Source organism: Cibotium barometz, chromosome 31 (genome assembly GCF_041138505.1).
Source record: "Cibotium barometz isolate CiBa-2024 chromosome 31, ASM4113850v1, whole genome shotgun sequence".
Lineage (NCBI taxonomy): Eukaryota > Viridiplantae > Streptophyta > Polypodiopsida > Cyatheales > Cibotiaceae > Cibotium > Cibotium barometz.
The window spans coordinates 10,469,676-10,481,882 of NC_141076.1; the positions used below are offsets into that span (position 1 = coordinate 10,469,676).

Sequence of the window (12,207 nt, forward strand, 5' to 3'; positions counted from 1 at the left end):
CGTGTCAGATCCATCAATCATTGTGATATGTTGTAGCTTCTTCGAGTTTATAATTTTGGTCATCAATCGTTACCACATGTAACCTTTCTTCAAGCTTGTATTTTTGGTCATCAATCAACCCCAAGAATATTATTTGGGGTGCCAAACCTCAACTTTGACCTCAAAATTGGCCCAACTAAACGAGTGAAATATTTTTTAGTCCACTACCTTACTATATTGTGTTTGACACCAATTTTTTGACAATATACTACTACTTTCACCGTGTTATTAGGAATATAGGGTATATGTAGAGGCCTCTAGGAGGACCACAAGCTCAAGGCATATAGCTTGCCCATTAACGAAACCTACATCAAGAAGAGGGCATGTTAACACCCTTTATGGCTTAACACATTCTGTATACTTTTAGACATGTTTTTGTTAGAAAGCCAAAAAAGCTTTAGCCAAGAGTATACTTCTTAAGACCATGTAAAAGCTAATGTTATAAAGCATATGTCCCTTTGTTCAATATTTTAAGTGATGGATGGACAATGGCCTGGTTTATAAGTGATCTTCACTATTTTTTGGACAACATTCTTATGCATAATCAAAAATACTATTGGCTAACCCATGAGAGAGAGTGTGTGAGAGAGAGAGGTTGTGGATTGTGCCTCAATATTTCTTATTCGTGGGAGAGCGAGAGTGAGAGAATGAACTATCTCGTGTGACAGAGTAACCGATGCGAGTGACACACTGACAGAGAATGAACTATCTCGTGTGACAGAGTAACCGATGCGAGTGACACACTGACAGAGTGAACGTAGAGAGTGGAGCGACTAAATGGAAGTTGCACTTTGGAGCATGGCTCAGTGTAACTAGTACTAGGTAAGTTCCCAATGACAATTATCATCATCTCATTCTAGCCTAGTTTAGGTAGGGAGTAATACTTATGCAACAACCCTTCCATTCAACCCACTTTGCTTATAATTCACTAAATCAATAAATACATTTAATAAATGTTTATAAAAACAATTGAATATTTGTATTGGAGCTAAGAACCACCTCTTGAAATTAGTAAAAGATGGGGACTTGCTATGTATCTCACAGAATGGAAAAAGGACACACATATTGGGTACAACATGTGTGACTTATAAAATTGCAAGCAGTGTGCTTTTTTGAGACAAGACTTGACACCAACACATTACTTGGGAAAAGTAAATAAAAGACAACTCAATTTGGATTATGTCAAATTTTGACTTACTTAGCATCACTTATTCGTAGGCTCTCCTGCCCTTCCCTTGCTTCCCTTGCCCCCCTTTACAATCCTTTCACCCCACCATTCATGGACATGCAAAAAGCTTACTTTTAACTACACCCAAGAGCAATAATTGCAGTCTTATATTATTTTTAATGAAAAGCATGCCCACTCATGGGACACCATCTTTCATGATAAAAACAAGCTATTTGTTGAAATAATTTATGAGCATACTTAACGAATCTCTCACTTCCATTCTCACACGTATCACCTATACTAAAGAGAGCCTTTCCAAGTGACATACATGCAAACTCAATGTTCACATATATTAAGTAGGAATGACACATCAAAGTTTACCTCTATTTTACATTTGTTGTCCTATCCTATGATTGATAAAGCTACAATTTTTAATGGTCACACCCTCATGGAAGGGGACAAACATGTTGTTAACACCCTAGTTCAATCATGTATTTAAAGGGAATAGAAATGCTAAGCTTAACATGAAATACCATTGAGGCCTTATGAGGTTTATGCAGTTACTCATGATGGTGTCAAAGAGAGAAACAGGAACGTTTTACCTAGTGTAATTTATACATTGGAGGTCTCATAATGCTTATGTAGCTTTCCACACTTTCCCAATTGGTTCCATAATAGTGGGTCAAAAAATGTTAAGGTGGCAACCCCAATCTCTAGAAGTCACCTACAATTTTATCCCTTCCCTAAACTTACATCCGGTTGAATAAAAATAATGAACAAAAGAATCAACATAAAAAAGATTTGACATATGAGCATGATAATGACGCCCAGATGACATTGTCACCTATGTTTAATGTAATTGTTTCCTTGCCTAAGACATTGGAGAGAAACTTAAGACAAAACCAAGGGCTTTATGGGAGTATTTTTGGAAACTAGCATTTCAAGACTATGCAAACTACGAGGCTTAAGTAACTTAAAACTCTGTGTGTATAACTAAGGACATAAAAATGCTATGTATGAGTTTTAAGAGTATGGCAACTTTGTGTATAACTAAGGACATAAAAATGCTATGTATGAGTTTTAAGAGTATGGCAATCACATATGCGTTAAAAAAATTTTGTTCCTCCATGCAAGTTTTATGGGTTTCACCAAAATGCTCAAAGTTATAGCAAATGCCATGTAGGTGCCCATGAGAACAAATTATAAAACAAAACATGAGAACTCCTCACTCTACAATTATATACAACAAAACATGAGAACTCCTCACTCTAAAATCGAGTCCTTGTGATTGGATGAAAGGCAGTTCAATCGAGTGAAAGAGTCTGGTGGGGAATGCATAACCTTTATGCGAGGGCTTTCTTGTACGTTAGGAACAACAGATGAAGAAGACGAAACATAGGCTGCTTCACATACAAGGTTAGGGATGAGAATTAAAGGTAAAGCTTCACATACAAGGTAAGGGATGAGAATTAAAGGTAAAGCTTTTTTTCTTTCTATGGTTAATTATTACTCTTCATAACCAAAGTTGCTACTACAATGGCAAACACGTCATCATAAAAGAGAGGCCTCCTTGTCACATTTTGCCAGGTGTAAATGCACCTTTACAAATGGAGGAATCAAATCCCTACGCAAAGTTACAAAAACTGACGTAGATTGGAACCGTTAGATGGAAACTGATCGGACGGTTGGAGGCAGAGGTTTAATTTAACCGCTGTGAGGCTAAGCTGGGGTTTAAAACAACCGCGGTTAGACTGGGGTTAGCTGCCATTCTACTACTCGTGACCGCAGCAGCAGCCAGCAGCAGCAGCAGTAAGGTCTGATACTTTTGCTTCTCCTTCCTGTATCCAGGAGAACTGCTGCTCGCCCTAAAACCTACCGTAATACAGCTCAATCTCCTCTCAGTTTTGCCCTAAAGTCTATCACTCCCCCTCCCGTCTTGCCATTGAAGTTCTTCAATGGATCTGCCCACCCTCGCCTCCGTCCTGCAGCTCGCCCTCAGCACCAATCCTGACGAGCGTAAGGCTGGCGAAGAGCGCCTCAACCAGGTTAGCATCATCAGTTCTTCATTAGCATCATGGATTTAGGGTTTTTAAAAGCTTAATTAAGGCTGATCTCGGTTTTAGCGAGATCGTGGTTCCGGCATAGAGTTTATCTTGATCAAGATTCTGGACTAGGGTTTAGCTCGATCATGGCTCTGAATTAGGGTTCACCTCGATCATGGCTCTGAATTTGGGTTTCCTCGATCTTGTTCTGAATTGGGGTTAGCCTCGATCATGGCACTGAATTAGGATTTACCTCAATCACCGAGAAAGTAGGGTTTATCTTTATTTAGGTTTGCAAGACATGATCAGGGGTGAATTGATGACTGTGATGATGACCTAGCGCCCATGATGATCATGGTGGACCCGTTTGTTAATGGACCACTTGTGGTGGTAATGATGATGATGGTGATGTTGATAGTGATGAAGTTTTAGGTCATCACTACATGATGATGGGAGACCAGTCAACTTTGAGAAGCTTTGTCAATTCATCTTCTGATTAGCATCGGTGGGATCTGCAGATTATCTTGTTACAACCTGTGTCTCTATGACTCCTCTTAAACGGCATTGTGAATCTTTTGATCTTTACCGGCAGCAATATATTTGTAGAGACTTTAACAGCCTTTAATGCAATGTTTTAACTTTAGAGTCAACTTTATGTTTCCATTATTCCCTTTTTGGTAGCTATCGTGACATATTAACACATCTATGATGCACTGGGAGGGAGGGGAGAGTGGCCCAGATCTGTTCCAGAGAGAGAGAGAGAGCCATGTATTATTCAAAGCATTGAGCAACATCTTTTTGGATGTAATACATTATACTACCAATGATAATCACATGTTATTTATGCTATATAGTTAAACAACTCAGTTTATGCCATTTTGTTATCAAGATATGCTACAATATTTGTCAACCATACATTCTGAGGTAAGACATGACACTAACGCATTTGTTTTTCTGCTGCCTTTACTATCAAACTGTACCCGGGCACCTTGTGGGCCTGCTGCAAATTATTGTGACTCCTACTCTAGATATTACCATCCGCCAAGTTGCAAGCATACATTTTAAAAATCTGATTGCCAGGCATTGGAAACCGAGCGAAGTAGGCATTGTGAACCTTTTGATCTTTACCAGTGGCAATTTGAAAGTTATAGTGACATATTAACACACCTGTGATGCACTACGAGGGAGGGGAGAGAAGCCCATATACATTCCCTAGAGAGACAGAGCCACGTGTGCTTTAGAGGGGATGAGAGATTGCACGATAAACACCAGTCCAAAAATAAAAAGTATATCAAGATGTCATACGTTAGATTTTAATGGCACCATAAAAAAAGGCGGCCTTTCAGTGTAGTCATAGTGTATTATTCAAAGCTTTGAGCAACATTTTTTTTTGTGCCATTTTGTTATCAAGATATGCTACGATACTTGTCAACCATACATTCTTAGGTAAGACATGGGCATTGGGCTGAAAGCACACTAACACATTTGAATTTCTGCTGCTTTTAGTATCAAGCTATACCCGGGCACCTTGTGGGCCCGTTGCAAATTATTGTGACTCTTACTCTAGATATCGCCGTCTGCCAAGTTGCAAACATACATTCTAAAGACCTGATTGCCAGTCATTGGAAACTGAGCGAAGTAGGCATTGTGATTCGTGTGTCAAAATACGCAGTGGAGATGGTAACAAAATCTGAGATCACAAAAGCAAGTACTTAGTAGATTGCAGAAAATAGACAGCACAAGAGAAGGAGAGAGATAGGCGTGTAACTCTTCTCTATACACAAGATCCCACAATGAAAAACAAGATACAATAGGTGGGGGGCCATGGGGCCATTTTATATGGCCCCATGAGTGCAGTCGGCCAGTAGAAGGACAGCCGACAGGACATAACATGCCCACGACAAGTGAAAACCATCGGTCGGCCAGCATCTCAGGGTCGGCCCTCACACGTGTGGAGTCGGCCAGCAGAAGCAGAGAGCAACTGGGACTGCCTGTGACCAGTCGGCCAGCATCTGGTACAACAGATAGGTCCTACACTGCCTCCCATACCCTGGAAAAATACGGGGAAAAAATACGGGGAGTGAGGAAAAATGATAAAACACCTACAAAGGGTGGGCACACCCACAAGAGAGGCCCTGGTGTCTGATAAAGACAGGAGATGACTTCTAACACTCCCTCTCAGCTCCTGGCTGTGTAATCAACCCTAGGGAGCTGGAGTGCCGCTTGAGCGTAGCCTGAGGTAGAGACTTCGTGAAGAGGTCCGACCCATTGTCCTCCGTCGAACAATAAAGTAGCAAGATTCACCAGCCAAGATCTTCTCACGTACAAAGTGATACTGTATCTCTATGTGCTTGGTCTGGGCATGGAAGACTGGGTTCCGAGCAATAGCTATACAACTCTGGTTATCACACTGGATGATTGTGGGCTCCTTCTGCGGAAACCCAATCTCGCCTAGCAGCCTCTGCAGCCACACAACCTCGCAAGCAGCACCACAAGCAGCCCAGTACTCTGCCTCTGTCTCGAAGATAGGGCAAATGTTGGCTACCTCTTACTGCTCCAAGAAACTGCTCCTAAGCCGAGGGTAAAACTGCAACTTGAAGTGGATCTCCTCGTCCTCCCCAATCTGAGTCACTCCAACCTTGGAGTATGACTCCATCCCCTCCTGTGTAAAAGAGTCCTAGATCCTTCGTACTGTGCAAATACCGCAAGATCCGCAATCCTGCGTCCCAATGAGACTTCAATGGCATCTGCATAAAAGAGCTCAACAGCCCCACGGAAAAGCTCAAGTCCAATCTGGTGTTCAGCAACAAGATCAATGAACCAACCAACTTCCGATACTGCGAGGCATCAACTGGCTCACAAGGATCATTAATAGTTAACTTTGTGTTCGGGTCCATCGGCGAAGTAATAGGCTTGCAGTTCTCCATCCCAAAGGCCTCAAGCAACTCATGAACATACCGCTGCTGAGAGACAAAAAACCCCCTTTGGGTCTGCCATATCTCCAATCCCAAAAAGAAGTGGAGTAAGCCTAGGTCGGTCATCTCAAACTCCTTTGACAAGGCAGCCTTCGTCACGCCAATGTGCTCCACATGACTGCCGGTGAGAATGAGATCATCCATATAAAGGATAATAATCAAAACCAAGCCGCGTTCTCGAAAGAGATACAGGTTGGGATCTGCAACCGATCTCTGAAAACCAGTCCGAACAAAGAAGGAATCAATCTTCTAATTCCAAGCCTGGGAGTCTGCTTAAGACCATACAAGGCCTTACGTAACCTGTAAACCATTCCTTCTGATCTTGGAACAACAAAGCCTGGAGGCTGCTCAACATACACCTCCTCCTGTAGGTCACCATTAAGGAACGCAGATTTTACATCCATTTGATACACTGGCCACCTCTGAGAAGAAGCAAGGGCAAGAACGGTCCGAATCGTGATCATCTATGCTGTCGGTGCAAAGGTATCCTCATAGTCGATGCCTGGCCGCCGCGCTGAGCATAACCTTTAGCCACAAGTCTGGCTTTGTGTTTGTCCACCAACCCATCTGACGCATATTTGGTCTTAAAGACCCATTTGACACCAACGACTGACCGTTTCGACGGCTTCGGTACCAACTCCCATGTTTTGTTCTTCTCGATGGCATCAAGTTCCACCTACATGGCTTTCCTCCAAGTATCCTGTGAAAGGGCTTCCTTAACGGAAGTGGGCTCCTTGTCCCGCATAATACGAGACATCAAAGCATAGTTTACCTGAAGAAGCTCCGCTGTATTGCTTTTGTCGCGGACTCTGTGCGATCTTTGAGGGCTGTCCGGTGGTCCACTCGGAGGGTAACTCCGTGACACTTGACTTTCGAAGGGTGTCTAACAACCACCTGGGTACTTGAACAGATCGTGGAGCCTCCTGCCGTTGCGGGGGCTAAACTCCAGTTGCGGGCTCAACCTCCTGTACTGACTGAGGTGGATCAACCAGAACAATGGTCTGGGAATTGTCATCAGACTCTTCTGGATCTCCAAGAAGTGGCGGCTCCTCGACAATGGATACTGGAACATGCTCATCAAAGACCACATCACGGCTGACAACAATCTCATTCTTATCTGGATCATACAATCTGTATCCCTTGGAAAGAGAATTATACCCCACAAATATAAGCTTGTGGGATTTGGAGTCAAGCTTCCCCCTCTGCTTCTTCGGAATATGTACATACGCATCACTCCCAAAAACACGGAAGTGCAAGACATCAGGTTTCCTGCCAAAGCATGCCTCAAACGGAGTCATATTAGGTACTGAAGTCGTTGGAGATTGGTTGAGGGTATGGACAGCCGTTGCCACAGCCTCACCCCAAAGTGGACGAGGAAGATCACGATGCTCCAGCATGGTCCTCGCCATCTCCACCACAGTCCTGTTTTTGCGTTCTACAACTCCATTCTCTGAAGGCGAACCTATATTGGCCAGTTCCCTCTTGATGCCATGATCTGCACAAAATCTGAGAAATACATTCGAGGAGAATTCACTCCCTTTGTCAACCCTGAGAGTCTTTACCTGCAATCCAGACTCTTTTTCCACCATCACGTGCCAATCCTTGAACTGTGCAAAAGCTTGGTCCTTCTGTGAAAGAAAGTAGACCCACGTGAATTTGGTACAGTCATCAACAAGCAGCATAAAATAGAGAGATCCTCCCACTGACGGTGTCTGCTGAGGTCCACGCAAGTCAGTGTGAATCAACTCCAATGGTTTTGAAGCCCGCTTGGAAGCCTGCTTCGGAAAGGATTCCCTGTGCTGCTTACCACGTATGCAAGAACTGCAACGTCCTTGCTTGCTACCAACATCTGGCAAGCCAACCACCATCTGGTCCCGGAAAGCTCGCCGTAGTGCATCCATATTTAAGTGGCCAAAACGAAAGTGCCACAGATCTCCGACCTGAGAACCTGTCAACGAGGAGAGTGCAGAGAGCTTGTAGATACCATTCTCCACACCGCCTTCCCAAACAACCTGGCCAGTCTCACGGTCCCGTAGAGCAACTGAATGCTCCTCAAATTCCACCCGAAAGCCAGTCTTGCATACTTCATGCACTCACAGAAGATGAAAACCAAGAGCAGGGACGTAAAGAACACGGGAGGCATGCTTGCCCCCCTTGCCGTCGGGAATAATCTCCATCCAGCCCTCACTGTGTGTATCGGAATGGAGGAGTTGTCGCCAATGAAAATGCGACCTGATTGCCGTTTCAGATCCAGAAAGAAGTCTTTACGTGATTGATTACTTGTGGTGTGCAGTTGAGGAAGATAAATGACCGGACCCTAGTGTTGACACGATCCCACATCTGTGCCTGTGCCTCGCGGTCCTTCTTCATCGACAGTAACTCCCCTTCCTCTGCTTCCGGCCGTGGAACCCCGATAACAATGAAATCAGCAAGGTCATATGACTCCAGCACAGACTCCATCATCACCTTCCAGATGCCGTAATTGTTCCCGTCCAACTGACGGTCCACTGGGAACGTGGGGAGAGTTGGGATCTTCACATGCTTCTCAGCCATCTCTAACAAATCTACCATCGCGGGGATGTAATTGAAAAGGGTGGGTGGGTGGGAAAAAAAACTTTAAACTTGCAAGTGGCTGTCCAGCAACTTAGCCCTCCTTCCTCTTACTCTTACTCTTTCTCTTCTCGAACAGTCCCTAACAGTCCACCAATCAGCAACGTAACAATCCCCCTCTTGCTCAGAAAACTCCCAAGATCTTTCAAGAGCCTAGGGCTCTGATACCATGTCAAAATACGCAGTGGAGATGATAACAAAATCTGAGATCACAAGAGCAAGTAGAGTGCAGAAAATAGACAGCACAAGAGAAGGAGAGAGATAGGTGTGTAACTCTTCTCTATACACAAGATCCCGCAATGAAAAACAAGATACAATAGGCGGGGGGCCATGGGGCCATTTTATATGGCCCCATGAGTGCAGTCGGCCAGTAGAAGGACAGCCGACAGGACATAAAATGCCCACGACCAGTGAAAACCATCAGTCGGCCAGCATCTCAGGGTCGGCGGCCCTCACACGTGTGGAGTCGGCCAGCAGCAGAGAGCAACTGGGACTGCTTGTGACTAGTCGGCCAGCATTTGGTACAGCCAATAGGTCCTACACTGCCTCCCATACCCTGGAAAAATAGGGAAAAATGGGGAAAAAATACGGGGAGTGAGGAAAAATGATAAAACACCTACAAAGGGCGGGCACACCCACAACAGAGGCCTTGGTGTCTGATAAAGACAAGAGATGACTTCTAACATCGTGAACCTTTTGATTTTTACCAGTGGCAATATATCTGTAGAGACTTCAACAACCTTTAGTGTAATGTTTTAACTCTAGAGTCAACTTGATGTTTCCATTATTCCCTTTTTGGAAGTTATAGTGACATATTAACACACCTATGATGCACTGGGAGGGAGGGGAGAGCAGCCTAGATGCGTTCCAGAGAGAGAGAGAGAGAGAGAGAGAGAGAGAGATTAAGCCTCTACTAAAGACCCAATGGGCCTATGAGACCAAAGTGATACAATAATGTCCATGGCATATCTCATCATGGAATGGAAAATAAAACAGAAAGAAAACATAAATATAGCTATCTCACTGGGGTGATACAAAACTGTGCATGGAAACTCATCATGGAATACTAAGAACATAAAAACATGGGAGCAATATCAGCTCCTCTGAGTAGATGGTATACCACTCTCCAAAGTGTCAAGCATGGGGCTGACGAGTATGCCTGAGAGGTCTCCCTCAGCTATATCACGTGGAAAGGTAGCCCGATGGCGGTGGAGCATGTCCTGGATCTGGAGTTGATGAGGTGATCATGGCCGACCGGCCCGGGGGGGGGGGGGTCGAGGGCGTCGAGCATGCTGGAGTGCAGAGGCTCGGTCCAAGGTAACTCCTCTCGGGCGAGGTAGGCCTAGAGCAGCTCGTGGAGGGTCCACAACATCCACTATGTCGGTGTCCACCTCCTGGGTCCGGAAGAAACTGGTGATGGTTGGCTGTCGGGGGACGTGGGGAGCTCCGGGGGTGTAATCCATGTGCAGTGTGTGTAGAGGCTAAGAAGATCTGACCGGATAACCCGGTTGGTATCCTGGTGAGACAGCCGGAGAAAAGGGGAGTCCAAACTGTACTGAAGGGGGGGTAGGCGGTCCATGCAAAGCCCATATACTGAGAACCAAGTGGAAACTAGTGCATACCATACTCCAGAGTGCCCCTCAAGTGCTAGCTGTCTAGAGGACTCCAGGGCAAGCCTTGGGTACCTGTGGGGATCCATGTGACTGATGCGATGGAGGTATGTGACTGTCTGGAAGAGTGCCTCCACTACCATCGGGGTTGCAGCAAACTCTGCCTGGATAATCTGGTGTGGGACTGATGGTTTGCTGCGGATCATATGGGAGAACATCATGACCTAACACAATGCTAATCAATACACTTAAATACACTAAGATTTGATGGACCATAGTCACAAGGGACGGGGGACGGTGACAGGGGACGGGGACGGGACGGGGGACGGCCATAAGTAGGGAACGGGGACGGGGGAGGGAACGACACTCAAAAAATACTTTTTTTTTAAAATTTTTCTACTCTACACTTATTCTACTTTGGAAGTACATCAAAATGAGCACAAATTTACACTAAAATGGTAAGCTTTTGAGTCATATTAATAATTAAGTAGATACAAAATGAGTCATGACTCGAGTCAGGAGTCAGGACTAAGCCTTAAGGAGGCAGAATACATGGACGGACTCGTATCTCAGCGTGTTTTTGTCTTCTTTGATTTCAGTTTTCAGCTTTAGTCTAATTTCTGCTCGCCATGTTTCTAACATGGTATCAGAGCAGGTCTCCACCTAGCTCCCATTTCAGCCGTAGCTCATCTTCATCTTCTTCTCTGTAGCCCTCAGGCATCTCTTCAAGCATCAACAATTTATCTTCAGCAAGGCAGTGTTTTTCTCATGCAGTTCGTCATACCTTCTTAGCCTATCTTCGCCATGCACCCCATCTTGGACACGCTGCAGTTTCTTGTGCAGCTCGTGGTTCACATGGTGGTGCGCACCTTCTTCTTCATGGCGATTTTCCTTAGCAACCCACGCATCTTTTTGCAGCTCGTCATATTAGTAAGCAACCCGCCAAGCCTAATCTGCAAACGGTTCATCAACAGCAGCACGTTTTTCACTGTTTTCAGGCTGCGCAACCCCTTTCCTCATCGATTATCTGCTGGGAACATCCCGTCTAATCAGTCTGCTGCTGCGTTTTCCTCTTTGAGTCACATTTTGGTGCAAAAGCACGTCACCCTGCTTCAACTTCTTTATGGAAAGCAGGCCCAACAAGTGTCCTCATGCTGGCTACTCAATTTCCCTCAGATTTCAAGGTATGGGTGGTCTTGGTTCGTCAATTTTTCAGCAAGGCCCAAGTGCCCTTTTTTCTTTCATGACGAGCAACCTCTTCATGCTCAGCCATTCACGGGTTACCCCTCTGGATAGACGGTCAAAAATATGGTTTTGAAAGAGAGGGAAGACCTGCTCAGAGGCTGAAGCAGCAAAATCAGGAATTCTCTCATATTCAAACGTCATTTTCATTTTCAATGTACAGGAATAGACACTGCCCTTGCTCATTAGTCAATGCAAGAGGTAAGACCTTCCCTTCATCTATCTGTCTCTCATGTACGGGATTAGATACTGCCAAATATGGTAAGACCTTCCCATCTCTCTCATATTTGTCTATGCTTTCATGCTATCTACCACCATTGATCACCAATGATGTAGATCATGGGGTAATGTCATGTCTATTTTTCTACATGGACTTATCTTTGTCCCTATCCAAGAGGCACCCCTGCATTACCTACTCTAGTAGGAGGATTGCCCTTGAGGAGGGATTATCTATCAAGGTCCATCTCTCTGTCTATCTACAATCAGTCAGTCTCTCTGTCTATGTGTCTATCTTGTGTGAT

General features: G+C 44.6%; 1 protein-coding gene across 1 annotated transcript in view; it reads left to right on the forward strand.

Moving 5' to 3' along the window:
- Nucleotides 1-2,940: 2,940 nt before the first annotated feature.
- Nucleotides 2,941-12,207, forward strand: part of LOC147620506 (importin beta-like SAD2) — a 161,355-nt gene continuing 152,088 nt past the window's right edge. The window contains exon 1 of the mRNA XM_086824734.1: nucleotides 2,941-3,252. Coding sequence (XP_086680860.1) covers nucleotides 3,163-3,252 — 90 coding nt within the window. The 5' untranslated portion in view covers nucleotides 2,941-3,162. The remainder of the gene's footprint in view (nucleotides 3,253-12,207) is intronic.